Raw genomic sequence first — 17298 nt, forward strand, 5'->3', positions numbered from 1 at the left:
CGGAGTACCCGAAGAAAACCCACGGAGGCCCGGGGAGAACACACAGGAAGGCAGGAGCCGGGATTGAACCCACGACCTCTGCACTCTGAGGTCAACGCGCGAACCACTGGACAACCAGGCCGCCCAACATCAGATTAGTTGTCCCCAATCTTTTTTCTGATCGGTTCATGGCTGTACAGATTTTGAAACAAGCGGGGGCGATGACATAGATGCTGCGCTACAAAAAAGAAAAGTAACTGTCCAGTATTCAAACTGTCCAGCCCAATACTAAATGGAATATTCAAAACAATTTCAAGATGGCTTGCATTTTTTTATATCAAATCCAATTCATATAAATCACATTGTTGTATCCTTTATTTTCATATAAAAATACTTTTTTTTAAAAATCCCCATGACTGAAAATGTCTGGCAGCAGCTGCTTTCAGCACTTTCATTGACATCTGTATTTTAGCCTGATAATCAAGCACATTAGATTCTTTATAGTGATGAAGGTAAATCGTTTTTGTTTTTGTTTTTTTGGCGCTTAAAATAACAATAGTATTTTGCATACCAGGTGTATGCTGAACACGATAGACGGCCCCTCGGAGCAGGTGGAGGACTACCTGTGTGACCCGGAGGAGATGCCTCTGGGGGCTCGCAACAGCCAGCTGCCCTGTCCAGAAGACTGTGTGTTATCAGACTGGGGAGCCTGGAGTCCATGTCCACTGGTGAGAAAGATATGCACCGTATACTGAACGACACTCATTACGGGATGGGCCAATGTGCCAGACTGTGATTGCCGTGGATGCCCGGTGAGATGTTTACACCATGGCAGTCACGGTGAGGATGAAAAACCAAGTCGGGCCGTAGTAAAACAAGACGAGTATTCTTGACAGTATGTAATAGAGAGTAACATAATTTGGAGGTGTTCTGTATTGAAGCATTTATATCAGGGGTGGCCAACCAGTCAGAGACTAAGAGCCAATTTTTTTTTTTACTGTGTTACTGCAAAGAGCCACATCGCGCGCGCACGTATACACACACGAGTTGCAGTAGTTACTACTTGGGTCAGCTTGCTACATATTTGACCGGAGATCGACTTTTGAAGCAACGACCCCCCCCCCCCCCCCTCCATATAGGTACATGTACATAATATTTATAAGGCCAAATTTAATGGTATACATGCATGTAGAAGTAAATTTTCAAGTAGTTAATATGACTTAATGCTGTATACTAATTGATTTAAACATGTATAAGTTAGGTTGCTTTACTGTTGTATATGTTATTTGCTCCATGTCCAGCACTTTGTATGCAGCGATGGCTGTTTGAACGTGCTGTATAAATACAGTTGAGTTGAGGTAAATACAGTAAACATTTACATGTAGTACTGTATATGTTGCCTATGTGACCTGCTGTTGTTTTGCTGACTTTCGCTGCTTCTCGTGGACCTTTTGCAGACTTTTTGTGGACTTAAAAAAAAAAAAAGAATATGTTTGAAAAAATCCGTGATGAACTGAAGCCGCGATAAACGAACCGCGAAATAGCGAGGGATCACTGTATATGCATCTCACACTCCAACTATTTCAAGGCAAGCCACGTGTTTAATTTGTTTTTGTTTCTAACGCTTATAGTTGAATGTGCGTGTGAGTGTGTGTGTGTGTGTGTGTGACAGAAAGGACAAGAGAGAAGTTCAGCCTCTTCATGGAACTCTTCATTTGTCTGAGCTACAATTGAATATTTGCTTTTTTGATTTGATTGATCGGGAAAAAAATGTCTAGATGATACTTTGATTGAAATCCATCAATGGACGCTGAAGTAGGAGGAGGAGGGGGTGTTTTCAGTGCTTTGTTCAAGGTGGCAGACCAGCATATCTCCTGGAAGTACTGTAATTTCTCAAGAAACCAACGGATTAAAAATAAATAAATGATCCAAAATCGAAAGGGTATATTATGTTGAAATGAAAATTCATCACATCCTATGATGATATTTAATGTCCAAGCTTCATTTTGAGAAGTAATGCAATTCCTAGAAATCCTTCCATTCATCCTTTTTCTGAACCGCTTTAGCCACACTGAGTGTTCAATCAGCCTGCCACGCATGTTTTTGGAACGTGGGAGGAAACCGGAGTACCCGGAGAAAACCCACACAGGCACAAGGAGAACATGCAAACTCCACACAGGAAGGCCGGAGTTGGAATCAAACCCAATACCTCTGCACTGTGAAGTCGATGCGCTAACCACTCGCCCACCGGGCCCGCCTTCCTAGAAATCATTTGTTCGTTTTGACTAGGGCTCACCCACTTACAGGGTCTCGTTCTCGGCCATGATTGGGCTCACGACATGGCGAGAATAATGGAAGGGCGATGATGAGAAGAAAAATTTGAAGGGATCAGAATCGGCTGTCACAGGTTGGGTGGGGCTTATCACTGCTGCGGCCGCTGTGACTCTCGTGGCGAGTTTTAAAAAGTGCGCTTACATAAGAGGCATTTTTCCAAACCAGGTCAACGATGTTCATTTTTACCTCTGTATCGGAGAATGCTGATCTGCTCTCCAAAGAAAATACTTTTCTTTAAAAAAATCCCGAAATGGCGCACTGTGATGAAAATACTGAGGTTGAACTGTATCAACCTATCAATAGATATATATATATCTATCGATACAGTATCCGCTATTTCTTTGTTCCTTAGCCATGTAATGGGAACAGTACACGAGAGAGGAAGGCTTCACCCATCAGGCAGCCTGGAGAGGGGAAGGACTGTCCTCCAACCACTGAAGCGGAGCTTTGCAAACTCAACAACAATTGCTTTCACCATTCCTACAACATCACCGGTGAGACGGGAACAGCTTGGTCAATCATGTAGTCTTTCTATGGAAACTCCGGATTAAGATTGACATCTTTACCAAAAGAAGAATCTCAGCGGGTGTGCCTGAACATCAGGAAACCTTTTTTCTTCTTGATGTCTGGTCGGTGCAGATTGGAGTACTTGTCAACTGAGTGATCGAGCGGTCTGCGGAAATGGTATCAAAACCCGCATGCTGGACTGTGTGCGGAGCGACGGCAAATCTGTTGACCTGAGATTCTGTAAAGAGGTGGGTTTGAGTTGTTTTTTTTTTGTTTGAACTCTTCAATAAAGTCAGAGTTCATTCAAATAATTGTCTTTCAGCTTGGCCTTGAGAGGAAGTGGCAGATGAATGCTTCCTGCGTTGTGGAATGCCCTATCAACTGCCAGCTGTCGGAGTGGTCGGCATGGTCCGACTGTTCACATAAATGCGGACTCCAAGGTAGGTGCAATTGAGCTCTTGGCATCGTTTTTAATGTTGCGGACTTGTATTTGAACCAAAAGGTTGCAGGTCAAACTTGAAAATCTCCACATTGGGACTGCATGTCCTTAGCATTGCTCAGAAGTGCTTGAGGAAGGCACTTCACCCCCAACTGGACACATGCCACTCAGCTCTCTTCAATACAAATAATGCTACCTTCTGTACATTTGAATATTAAAGGGCTTTCTTTGACATTATCAGAAAGCAAACCTATGTATTTTTTCCTTACATTTCTAAATTTAAGAATAAGAAAACTTTTATTCGTCTCACAATGGAGAAATTCCTAATTTACAGCAGCAAAGTTATTAAAGGAAGAAAGTAGAAGAAGAAAAAGCATAGGAGCTGCTGTAAAGGCAGCCACTCTCGCAGCGCCATCTTGAAGTCAAAATAACATCATAACAAAATAATACAACACAACACAGTCATTCAATCTGAACCACTTTTTCTGCAAACGCTTTATTTGAAGCAGTTATAGATGAAAGAGGAGAGAATCAAAGTGCCCTTTCACCAGTGGATCAGGGACATCATGCTATAAATGTGCACATGTCTGCAACAAGCTAAGTTTTGAAAGCAAACAAGAAGCTGTAGCGTCCACTGACGAAAAAAGAGATTGGCTCACATCTCCTGTCCCATATAAATCCGCTTCAATTCTAATACGCATCTGCGCTCTGCATTGACGCTCCTTTCTTCTCACCGTCGGCTCCCCAAGCCATCCATCCACCCAGCCGCAGACTGTCCATCAGCACCGACCTTTCCGCTGAACAAAGCGGTGCTGTGAAAAAGGCTGCCAATTTCAGGCGCGAAAAAACACAAGCGCTGTCCAGCAATGACAGTCAAATGGCACCGACATTCCTCCCAATCAAAATCAGTGCTGGGTATACGCGTGCTGCCGAGAAGGTGCAACCTCCAAGCATAGATTCTTCTCCTTTAATGAATGTCATGGCCAAAAAAATGCTGAAAAACAATCCACATCAGGTCCACATGACGTAACAACAAACACAATGTGACAAAACAAAACACAAAAAGAACAAAAAAAAGCAAGGCTCTTGAGACCACTTGCCGATGGCTGCCTACTCGGGCGCCATCTTGGACTTTAATTTAATTGAATTTGCTGTTTTGCATATGGTGGCAAAAAATAAGGTTATCATTCAATCTATTATTATAGTCTCCACTATAATGTGCCATTGACTAAATTCCCGCGAACATTTAATTTGTATCTGCAGGGGTGTTTACTGAATGTCAAATTAATTCATTAATCTTGATCTAGCATGTGTTTCACGATTTACTTTTTTATGAAGGTATTTGAAACAAAATACATACAAACCCAATTCCAATGGGAAATTGTGTTAAGCATAAATAAAAATAGAATATATATATATATATATATATACATACATATGTACCTGTCACAATTCAAGGACGAACTGAATGGCGATCGGATCACACAAAACATAAACAAAATCCATACAAGAAAATATTTATCGAATAAGAAAAGAGCACTGACAAACAGAAATCGCTGGTCAACAAGAACCAGGAAAAACAATGCATTGTCACCAAGCGCTTGCAAAAGGCAAGGAAATAGTTCATCCGAGAAAACAAACAAAATGACTCAAGTCTAAATGGATGAAACAAAAAGAAGAGCAAAATCAAAAACAAAATAATAAAAATACTTAACGAGCGGGGAACTAGAGGCAAAAGTGACAATGAGGAGAACAAGAGTTCGAGAAAACAAACAAAATGACTCAAGTCTAAATGGATGAAACAAAAAGAAGAGCAAAATCAAAAACAAAATAATAAAAATACTTAATGAGCGGGGAACTAGAGGCAAACGTGACAATGAGGAGAACAAGAGTTCGAGAAAACAACCCTTGAGCAGGAGCAGTTACAAGGTCAATAATCCGACAAGTGACATGGGATCTTGACAGTCCTTAAATACATGGATTAATCATGATGATCAAATTGGCAGCAGGTGTGCACGCTGGAAGAGGATGCTTCCAATGCCACCGGCTTGAAAAACACAAGAACAAGCTCATGACTATCCTGTGTGTGTGTGTGTGTGTGTGTGTGTGTGTGTGTGTGTGATACACACACACACACACGCACACACAGAGTGAGAGTGAGAGCGAGAGAGAGTTATTTAAGCAGCAGACAGAAACCTTGGTCATTTTGAAAACATTCATTTGGGTGTGTAATTGATGACATCCGCCCTGAATGGAATTTTAACAGGGCTTTTTCATACAGCGGTATACTTTGTTGACTGTGATGAGCTGCCCCTGCCATTGGCTCGGTTTTCTCATGATAATGGTTATGATCAGAAGTGTTTCATGGTGTGAGAAACAATTCTCACATCTCTCAACCAACTGAAAGGGGAGGATCAAGCATCCTCGCAGATACTTAAGATATAGGATCGGATCACTGAACGACGGTCAATTGCGAGTGCTGTGGGGCTCAGGGAGCACTTTGCACTCCAGCAGATTGCGAGAAGAGCCAGCACCCTGAAGCAAATACAGAAGCAAATAGACGATATGAAATTGCAGCAGCCTTTAGCTGCTGTGCTAACCTAATCTGACCCCAGGCAAATTGGTTTATTTTCTTTGTGTGGAAGGAAGAACACCAGGTCTGGATAACATGGTTATGTATATGAGAGATTGGGCACTCTAAATTGTTCCCAAGTGTGATTGTGAGAGTGAATGGTTGTACCCCGCCTACTGCCCAAAGATGGCTGGGATAGGGTCCAGTGCACCCGGGACCCTTAGGGTGTATTGGTTCAGATAATGGATGGATGGACTTCACATTCCCATCATGCAGTGATCTGTAAAATAATAATGATAAAAAATAATCCTAGAAATCTGGGAAAATGATCATCCACCTGGTGCCTTTTCCATCTGATTGGTCACCAGCTAATCACAAGGGAAAATTATTCTTGCTTCATGTCAATGTCCAACTAAACCTTGCCAAAAACCTCATTCATCTGAACTCTTCATGCTTCTGTCCTGACCCCTCTTGATTGAAAAAAAAAACTGCAGTGGTACCTCTACTTACGAATGTCTCTTCATACGAAATGTTCAAGTTACGAAATGCCTCAACAGGAAAATATTGGCTCATGTTAAGAAAGAAATTAGAAGATTTGAAAGGTAAAAATACAGTATGGGCTGTTCCTCACAGTTCAGAGTTTCCTGAACGCAACATCCTTATAGCCGCTCTGCCATTGGGTACTCCCCAGAATCAACCGGGCATCCCATTGGCTAAGAGGGACCTCTACCGAATGTGTCTACGTATGTAGATAGATTCATAGGTGTCGATGCAGCGTCCTCGTCATTCGCCTACGAGGTGTTCCGATAGTTTGACGTGAATGTGAATCACCCAGAAAAAAGTGTTCACATGTCACTCACTATGACATAGTGCAAACTGATGTTTGCCTTGGACATTTTCGAATGATTGTGAAAAGCCGACAACAGCAAACGTCCTTGGATCAGTTCTTTTGAAAATGCCAGGCAAAGAACACTTCTAAGAGACGACTAAAGAGGGAAAAAACGGCGAGGATGCAGTTTACAGTTAAATGACCATCATTTTTATTCTTCACTCTATTCTTTGGGGCGGCCCGGTAGTCCAGTGGTTAGCACGTCGGCTTCACAGTGCAGAGGTACCGGGTTCAATTCCAGCTCCGGCCTCCCTGTGTGGAGTTTGCATGTTCCCCCTGTGCCTGCGTGGGTTTTCTCCGGGTGCTCCGGTTTCCTCCCACATTCCAAAAACATGCATGGCAGGCTGATTGGACGCTCTAAATTGTCCCTAGGTGTGAGTGTGGGCGTGAATGGTTGTTCGTCTCTGTGTGCCCTGCGATTGGCTGGCAACTGATTCAGGGTGTCCCCGCCTACTGCCTGAGGACGGCTGGGATAGGCTCCAGCACCCCCCGCGACCCTAGTGAGGATCAAGCGGTTCGGAAAATGGATGGATGGACTCTATTCTTTGTTTTTTTTAAGTTATGCACAACTCTCATTTATTGTGCAATAATCTAATTGTAACATGTATTTGTTATATATTTTGTTGCATTGTTAAGATAAGATAAGAAAACCTTTATTAGTCTCGCAATGGAGAAATTCCCAATTCACAGCAGCAAAGTTATGAAAGGAAGAAGTAGAACAACAAAATATAGGAGCTGCTGGAAAGGCAGCCACTCTCGCGGCGCCATTTTGAAGTCAAAATAACACAACACAACACAACACATAGGACACACAAGTCGTGCAATCTTCACCAATTTTCTGCATACACTTTGTTGTCTGAAGCAATTGTAGATGAAAGAGGAGAGGATCAAAGTGTCCTTTCACCAGTGGATCAGAGACGTCATGCTGAAAATGTGCACACGTCTGCTACAAGCTCAGTTTTGAAAGCAAACACGAAGCTGTAGCGTCCATTGACGAAAAGAGATGAGTTCACTTCTCCTGTCCCACGTAATCCGCTTCAAACTCCAAGCCGCGACTCCCAGTTCCAAATCCGCATCGGCGCTCCGCGCTAACGCTCCTTTCTTCTCATCGTCGGCTCCTCAAGACTTACATCCATCCAGACGCAGACCGTTCAACAGCACCGATCTCTCTGCTGAACAAAGCGGGACTGTGAAAAATGCTGCCCATTACAGGCGCAAAACACAAGCGCCCCGGGACTGTCCAGCAACAACCGTCAAATGGTGCCGACATTCCTCCCAGTCAAAAACAGTGCTGGTATACCCATGCTGCCGAGAAGGCGCAACCGCCAAGCACAGAGTCTCCTCCTTGATGAATTTATGCTTTAGAAAACATTTATGTCAGAATTTTGGGTGGGCTTGGAACAGATTAGGGCATTTACATGGAAAACGCGTCTCTACTTACAAAATTTTCTAGTTCAGAAAATTCTTCCAGAACCAATTTATTTCGTAAGTAGAGGTACCACTGTGTGTTAAATTTCACCATCAACATCCTAAGGTGACAACAATTGTCTTTTATGCTTCTTTTCTCCTGTGTTCAGGAAAGCTGTGGAGAACACGGGCAGTCATCCAGGCTCCTCAGGGTGATGGGAGGCCATGCCCAACACAGATGCAGCAGTGGAAGCCATGCCTTGTGAAGCCCTGCTACAGCTGGAGATACAGTTTGTGGTCTGAATGCAAGTCTGAGGTCAGCTTAATACTTTACACTTGCACCTGAAATCAAAATAGGGCCCTTTGTATTGACTTCCTTTCAGCAAAACACGCACGTTTTAACACATTTTCTTGGATTCCAGGGCGCAAGATGTGGTGAAGGCTTGCGGTTCCGGAACATTTCATGCTTCGTGTCAGATGGATCTGATTTACAGGGAAGTCTGGTAGACGATGAACTGTGTGGTGAACAAGAACCTGTGGTGGACGGAGATACGGAGATCTTACTACAGGAGTCCTGCACGGTACCATGTCCAGGTAAAAATAAATTATGAGCAACAGGTGCGTGAACAGCAATAGGTGCAATTTTAATTGTAAATGTAACAATACTAAAATAAATAAAATGAATACATTTTGGGGGGAAAATGAGCATGTTTTTAATTATCTTTTTTTTTAGGAGAATGCTACCTGACGGACTGGACAATTTGGAGTCTGTGCCAGTTAAGCTGTGTTAGTGGAGATGATCTGGGTTTCGGCTCAGTGCAAGTCCGCTCTCGAGCTGTTGTGGCCCAAGACCCTGAGAATCTGCTTCAGTGTCCAGAACAGGAGTTGGAGGCCCGGCCATGTACAGGTCCAAATTGACATACACTATGACTGCTAAAATTTGACTTCAGTGATTAGTGTTGAATAAATAATTCTGCTGCTGACCATCCTTTATGTGTTTTCTGTCATATCATGAGAAACAACTGACTCATTTTTTCAAAGTAAATAAACAGAACATTCTACCTTCAGAGGGGCAGTGTTTTGAATACACCTGGCGAACTGGACCATGGCGAAGCTCATCGCGGCATGTCTGGTGCCAGCGTTCAGATGGACTGAATGTTACAGGTGACTTATCCACACTACACACACTACAATAAAGAGTGAACCGCAATGGGGGCGGCAGAAACATTTTGGACCCACCCACCATAGGTTAAAATCTGCGATATACTGTAGAGAGACAATGTAATTTAAAAAAAGGTTTACCCATCTTACATTCTTGAAACACATTTAAAATGATTAAAAGACTTTTAAATGCAGGGGGTTTGAGGTCGTGTTGCACCTCCCCGGCCATTCCGGCGCACGGAGTTGCTGTCACTCCCAACTCATCTGACAATTTGGGAACAGAAAGTAGACTCTGCTCGTGTCAAAATGGGCGTACAGTGAAACTCCTCTACAACGAACCCTACATGGGTGAAAATACCCCCGAGTGTGAAAAAATCTTCATGCATTAACACCATTCCTACTTTCCTGCCCCCATACAATGAAAAAAAAAACCTGTTGTGTTATATGAAATCTTTTTCTTTGCTCTTGCCTCGCGATGAGATTCACTAAACGAAGTCTAATCCAACAGCGACCTCGACTGCTTTGTTCGGAAATGGCAACAGCAACCACTATACTGGTTTACACATGCGCAGTAGTCCAGGAAGGATTTGTTATTGTTAGTTTCAGACGCAGCAAGAACGTTGCATTGCTAAAATGACTACAAAACGGACCTTTGAATGTCAAGCAGTTAAGAGAAGAAGAGCTCTGATGCTGGAAGAGAGGGTAAAAGTGATCAAAAAGTGATGAAAAACGGAGGAAGCAAAATAAAAGACTTTATCCAAGAAATTGATTTAAGTGAAAGTGAATGCTGATCGTAAATTCCCAATTTCTTTCCCTTTTTTTCTTTCTACGCTGACTACATGAAGTGTCAAATTAGCCTTTGCTCATACTTATGCACAATTGGAATAAAAATAAAGAGTACACATATATTTATGTGTGTGTGTGTGTGTGTGTGTTTACATCTGATATCAAATTTGCTACAGTGAAAAATACCCTGTTGTGAAAGATTTCTTGCTGCAAACATGATTTCGTTGTCGAGGAGTTTCACTGTATTGTCATTTTTGCGCTGGACAATAGTCTAGTTCAGCATGGATTTGGTCGATGTGCTACACCTCACTGGGTGTTACTTCTGCGCCCCCCATTGCATTTGCAAATTTGGTGACAAAAATTAGACTCAATTTAGACGAGTTAAAAGAAGGCCTATTGTGCAGCGTAGGTGGTGTAATGTGATTTTGGTGTATTTGATTGAAGCACAGGCAGACAAATTATTTCATTCATAAAAGACACCAGCATGTGGCAATCTCTTTGAATCATTGTAGGAATTATTTCACTGATTCAATGATAACGATGCACAGTCATGTAGGTGCAAGGTGGTCTCCAATTGCCCACGTTACATGGTCAGCTGACTACATCATCCTCATCTAGCTGTTTATCTGCCAATATCCTGCACAGACTCTATCAATTTCATTTCTGTTTCTGCAATGTGAAGCGCGTCGTACTCAGCCATACTGCACTTCCGAGCATCCTGATTTTAATGCAAATGAGGGATGCCGCCATAATTGGCTGAAAAAAAGAATTCTGTGGCTGTGGCTTACAGCAGCTTCTGTCTGAATGTGCTCGTTGTGTTTATGTCACATTTTGGGTGAGACGTTTGACGTGGTGGCATGCAGGCAAACGAGGCAGGTGGACCCAAGTGCAAGGTGCAGGTGGAGAGAAAAAGCAAAACCAATATTTACAGTACAAAAGTACAACAACAATAGTCCAAAAAGCAAAATAAAAGCTCCTGAAGCCTTTGACAAAATCATGTTAATTACAGGCGGCTGCCCAACAACAGCGAAGCCAATGGCTGACCGATCCTGTGACCCGCCGTGCACCAAGCCACGATCCTTTTGTACAGAGGTGAGTTTAACTATAAATGAGAAAGAAGTGACATGATACCGAAGTGATGTAGAATTAATTGAAATGTAGCAAATGCTAAATTTGATTTTTGTATTTATTTTTGTTCACCCAACCTGTTTATCCTGAGTTTGATAGAAAACTGCTGTGGATATTTATATTGTCATGTGTACCGTATTTTCCCGACCATCAGTCAGTTTTTTTTCACAGTTTGGCCTGGGGTGCGACGTTCTCTGGAGCAACTTATCTGTGAAATGATTCACATGTTATTTTCACATTGAACGGCAAGACGGCGCTCTAGGGCTGTGCTGTCATGTAACGTTATCATATCGTGCACTTATTCAGCCTGTTGTTCTCTATTTTATTTTTATTTTAAACTGCCTTTCAAGATGACATGTCTGTTCTTGGCGTTAGATTTTATCCAATAAATGTCCCCCCAAAAATGCGACTTATACTCCAGTGTGACTTATGTTTTTTTTCTTCTTCATTGTGCATTTTATGGCTGGTGCAATTTATACTCAGGAGCGATTTATAATCCGGAAAATGCGACAACTGCACCTTCTCTTTTCGTCAGTCGGGTGTTTGTGGATGTGAGGAGGGCTACACAGAAGTGATGATCTCTGACGGCCTACTAGACCAGTGTACTGTTATCCCGGTGCTGGAGATCCCCACTGCCGGTGACAACAAGGCAGATGTCAAGACCATCCGAGCCTTCAACCCCACCCAGCCGGCAGTCAGCCCCCCTGGCAGGGTGGGACGCACTTGGTTTCTGCAGCCATTTGGTCCAGGTAGACACCCTTGCGCAGATCTTTCTTGAAATGTGAACTTTATGAAATGTACTACCGTATTGGCCCGAATATAAGATGGTGTTTTTTGCATTGAAATAAGACTGAAAAAGTGGGGGTCGTCTTATATTTGGGGTCTAGACATTATACCCATTCACAACGCTAGATGGCGCCAGATATCATTGAAGCGAATGCTGAACTTGACTCCCCAGGCCAAAGTGAATGAACCCCTGCCACGAAGAATAAAAATAAAAATGGCGGTAGCACGAAGAAGAAAAATAAAAAATAGCGGTAAGAAGGAAAAGAGAAGAAAATCATAGAAGCAATAACAGAAAATGGAGAAACGTAGCGACAATCTGGAGAAAAGTGGGTCGAAGATCGGCCAGGTTAACCGGCAGCTGAGGAGAAGTTATGATGTAATTTACATTTCAAAAACCAGAAGCCATTCATTTACAAATGTGATTGTACTTTAGTTAACATATTTAAATATTCAGATATTAAGATTTGAATGAGGCAAAATAACATGCTTTTTCTCTCAAATATATTGTTACAATCATTTGTTTCAGATGTACTGTAATTATTTTCTGTATAAAGATTAATTTGGTGTTCAAAAAGTATTTTTTCAAACTTGAGTCTTGAAAAAGAGGGGCTCGTCTTATAATCAGGGCCGTCTTATATTCGGGCCAATATGGTATTAATGATACATTAAATGAGGAATATTCTTTTGTTTTATTTTATTCAAAAGAAGATAAGATAAGATATCCTTTATTTGTCCCGCAATGGGGAAATTACAATCAGAATTCAGAAAGGAAAAACGCTGGGTAGGGAGAGGGAAAAAAACCCACGCTCGAACTATCCTCCTCCGAGGATAATTTAAGTCCAGGATAAAAAAGACCCTAGCACATGAATAAGCATTAGACAGTTACAACAAGTCACAAGACATAACATGTATAAGGGGGGGGGGGGGGGGTGAATGGGAAGGAGGGGGGGGGGGGTAACCGCGACACAGCCGAAAATGACCAGCTGCACGGTCACCGTTGCGCTCCGCATTATCAAACTACGTCACGGGGGAAAAAAGAATCGGAGCGATGAAGACGGTGATAACAAGGATGTGTATGCGCGTGTGGTTGTCCAGTTGTGTATGTGTATGCGTGTACAGGTCATAGCTGCTTCGTCGAGGTCTGCTCATCATGAAGACAGTCCCGGCTTATCAGTCCATGGCCGAGAAGGAGGGGGGTGGTGGTGGGGGCCCTAGACTCCATGCGTATTTCCATCCAGGGGAAAGGCCAGATAGCGTTGTTTGTTTTGGAGAGACGGCCGCCAACAATTCCAGACAGCCTTGAGTCCTTGGTCTGTATCTCCTCACTGGCGCCAATCATTCTGATCCGAGAATTCTTTCCGCAGCGTGGATTCCAACGTCTCCATGGTATTATCGATCGCGCGGAGTCACTCCAAAACCGCAACAATATTGCAGTTGAGCTCAGTCACCGCTTGAGTCTGAGTGTTGGACATTCGCGCCAGGCCATCCAGAGTGACCGGCAGCTTCTTCACTTCCAATAGAGCCGCTCCCGTCGGTTGAATTTTGCGATAGAACAGCAAGCTGCCAACACCAAACCTGTTATCAAAAGGCCAATAATGTAGATGTCTTCCACATCCTCCACGGACAGTACTGTCAGGCACACCGGTCTCCACTTTCTCCATGGATCCAGGGCGTATCCGGCAGCAAATGTCCCCGGAGGGCAAGCAGGCTCCCCACTGCCTGCTCTTTCCGTCGAATAAATTTTGTCGATTGCATCGAGAGACCAGCCAACTAATTCCATGGTTAGTTCTTCGGATGAAAACACGGTAGGAGGCTAGGGAAAAAAAAGTTAGACAAAGACAGCACAAAAGACTAAGTGGCGAGCAGGGAAAAAAAGGTGGGAGGGCAGGGGAGCTGTGCAAAAAGCGTCCGCCTTCGTCAAGAGCCAAGCAGAAAAGTTGAGACCTGTTCAAAATTATGTCCCACGTATTTTCGGGTGGCAAAAGGTACAGCTTTCTCTGATGGCACGACAACTACAAATCCATACATGTCATTTGATCAGGGCAGAGCGATTTCGAAAACATGGTCAATGAGTGGTGTTTTTAGCTGTCTTCTCTACCGTCATTCAAACATATTAAGTATCAGTTGGACAGAAGATATGTGAGGCAAATTGCTTTGAAGATGCACAGAAAGCCGCCCATAATTTCAAGTTCAACAGTTGAACTGATTCGGAAATAGACGTGGTGGAAATTTTGATTTCGTATTTTGGTCATGGCGGCCGACTGGTTAGCCCATCGACCTCACAGTGCAGAAGACCAGGGTTTGATTCTGGCTCCGGCCTTCCTGTATGGAGTACCGTATTTTCCACACTATAAGCGCACCTACAAGCATTCACTCAAAAGCCGGCGACGCACCTGACAATACGATGCAACTTTATATATATACTGTATATGAGTCAATATTCGGATTTATTGGACGTAGTATTTTAAATGTTCTGTAAAGCACTTTGTTACAGAAAGCTCGATATAAATAAAGCTTTATTGTATTGTATTCCCTTTAGCGTAGCTCCTTCTAGTGGATGCATAACACAACTGCAGCCACTATAGTAGCTTCTATTCTGTGCGCCCAATACTGTATATGAAAACAGTTTGAAAATAGGCCATTCATCGAAGGTGCACATTATACTCCGAAGCGCCTTATCGTGCAGAAAATACAGTAATTGTCCCCAAAAGGTGGCTTTTGCTTGTTAATCTTTTTAAGGATATAAAAACAACCTTTTGCTTGTTAATCCGGTGGCGCAATGCAATATGTTTTTGTAATTGTTTCAGTTCTGGCGATTGGTCATCCCCTTGTTGTCTGTTATGTAGTAACAGAAGAGCAATATTCCTTTTTTCTAAGATCGAATTTGAAAAAGAAAAATCAATATTTCACAAGTTGCTGCCTTTAAAAAAAACAAAAAAAAACCCTTGAATCTGACAGAGGCTGCTACAGAAGTCTTCTCCTGGCAACTAATTACAAAGCAGCCCAAAAGCACTCACAGGGGATCAAAACGAGGAGATACAGATCCACTTCAGGCTGAATGTAATTGTTTATATTACATAGCAGTCGGAAACAACTCTATACTACTGTCACGACAGCGTTAACGCAGCAGACAGGCCGACGACCCATTGTGGAGAGCTCTACTGCCCCCTTGTGATCAAAGAAGGAAGTCTTGTAAACCCCAAATAAACTTACCTACCGTCGAAGACAACATATTCTCACTCACTATGTTTCGTTCCAGATGGAAAGCTGAAGACGTGGGTGTACGGAGTAGGAGCCGGAGCGTTTGTTCTTCTCGTCTTTATAATTTCAATGACTTACTTAGCATGGTAAGGTACCAAACACTTGTCTGATAAATGTTCCTTCAGTCACATTTTCATTCACATCATCACCGGTGATTTAATGGAGATCAGAAATAAAATGCCCCTGCAGAGAAAACAGTGCCATTGCGACTGAGCATATGTTGGAGCTTTGTAAAATTGAAACGTATATACCAGGAGGCTACCGACTGCTTCATGGATTTTAGGAATACTTGTAGTCCGACTCAACATGATACTTTTAGGGTGGTGAGAATAAATTTCTCACCAAAAGGAGAAAGTTTCTTCTTTCCACATTTTTTGTCCAAATTTGATTCAAAGTTCTGGAAATTGGCTGTGTCGTTTTTGCAAGATCCTGTTAAGGAAATCAACCCAAAAAATGGGGATCAAAATGATTCCTCTCACTTTCAGTTGGTGGATGTAACCAACGTTCTAACAATGAAAATAAGCAGCACACAAAAAAAGGTGCTACTCAAAGTGCCATCATTTCACTTTCATTATCAAAATAGAGAATATAGAGTTCTACTTTTTTTTTTTTTAATTTTACCAACCAGAATATTTATTTCATTCTCACTCTCATTCATAATTATTGATGGTTATACAACTTTGTGTACTGCCAACATTTATGAAAACAATTTACAAGCCGCAATTACATTGAAGTTGGGACATTGTGGAAAACGTAAATCCTTTTCATCACTATGTTCAATTCAAGGCATGAAATGTTCAAACTGATTCATGGCACGGTTTTGCTTTGTTTGTTTGTTTGTTTGTTTTCTTTAATATTCTCTCGTTTTGAATTTGATTCCTGCAATATGTTCCAAAAGAAACTGGGACAGGAGCAATAAAAGACTAAGTTGAAGGAATGCTCCAGAAATGTTGAAAAGGTACAAAGCAGGAAAATGTACCTTACACCCCCCCCCCCCCCCCCCCACGGACGTCCCTGCTTATTTCAGCAAGTCACTGCCAAGCCACACTCTGCATGTTTTACAACAGCGTGGCTTCGTAGTAAAAATGTGTGAGCAATACACCGGCCTGCCAGCAGTCCAGACATGTCAGACATTTGAAAATGTTTGGCACGTAGTGGACTTCATCGTAATCGATCTCCATTACCTCACTGTCCATATTGATCTCAGTTCTTTTGATTTTATGTTCTTCATGTTTCCATGATCATTTCATCTTTCATTTTGTTTTGTTTTTTCCCCTCCACCTTCGCATTCTCCATTTAGTCGTTATGGGTTTTGCCTTTGCCATGATCCAAACTCCAAGTCCCCTGCAGATGGGGCGTACTGGATGGACCCAAACGGCTACACAATGCCTTACATCTGCCCTACCTGCCAGAACCTAGAACAGCAAGAGCTCTGCCAACTCCAGATACAGCAGCAATATGCAGTCCACCACCCTCCTCAACCATCACAACCGCCACAGCGGCGTTCACTACAACGCTCCGCACCTCACTTTGAAACTCTAATCACTTAAATCAGGGGGGCATCTCTTGTTTACTCACCTGGCCGACTTTCATTCGTGCCCTCATTCCCCGTGGCGCATCTTTCATCATTTCATACTCATCACGTCCTGGAGGTGAGCGACTAGCATCAACTTTATTTTGACTCATGTTAGTTGCAGATTTAACATAAGAAATCGCTCATTCAGTCTTTTCCCGATTGGAATGGAAAGAGCAGTGAATGTTGGATTTATTTCGAATAAAAAGTTAGCTTCTGAGCTAATTCACTCAGTGCCTGCCATTTTCTGACTCAACCATGAGAAAAAATTGTAAAAAAGAAAAAAAATACATGAATGCAGAACTGGGATTGAATGCTTGGATTTTTAAAAACAGACAACAACAAAAAATCAAATTTTGTTACCGTTTTGTAAAAGTACACAAAATGTAATGTAACACAAAATGTAGGCGTCTGAATGGCTCGATGATGCGACAAGCTGCTCTATTAGCAGTTAGTTGGCTCGCAAAGCGGCATTG

General features: G+C 42.5%; 1 protein-coding gene across 1 annotated transcript in view; it reads left to right on the plus strand.

Annotated features, from left to right (window-relative positions):
• thsd7aa (thrombospondin, type I, domain containing 7Aa) overlaps positions 1-17298 on the plus strand; it is a 90260-nt gene that overhangs the window by 69780 nt on the left and 3182 nt on the right. The window contains exons 16-26 of the mRNA XM_086137121.1: positions 554-707; positions 2666-2807; positions 2953-3068; positions 3143-3260; positions 8298-8443; positions 8550-8721; positions 8861-9034; positions 9196-9291; positions 11084-11166; positions 11738-11951; positions 15248-15335. Of these exons, the coding sequence (XP_085993247.1) occupies positions 554-707; positions 2666-2807; positions 2953-3068; positions 3143-3260; positions 8298-8443; positions 8550-8721; positions 8861-9034; positions 9196-9291; positions 11084-11166; positions 11738-11951; positions 15248-15335 (1503 nt within the window). The remainder of the gene's footprint in view (positions 1-553; positions 708-2665; positions 2808-2952; positions 3069-3142; positions 3261-8297; positions 8444-8549; positions 8722-8860; positions 9035-9195; positions 9292-11083; positions 11167-11737; positions 11952-15247; positions 15336-17298) is intronic.

This window comes from Hippocampus guttulatus, chromosome 18, assembly GCF_054856545.1.
Source record: "Hippocampus guttulatus isolate MCC_2025c chromosome 18, RoL_Hgut_1.0, whole genome shotgun sequence".
Lineage (NCBI taxonomy): Eukaryota > Metazoa > Chordata > Actinopteri > Syngnathiformes > Syngnathidae > Hippocampus > Hippocampus guttulatus.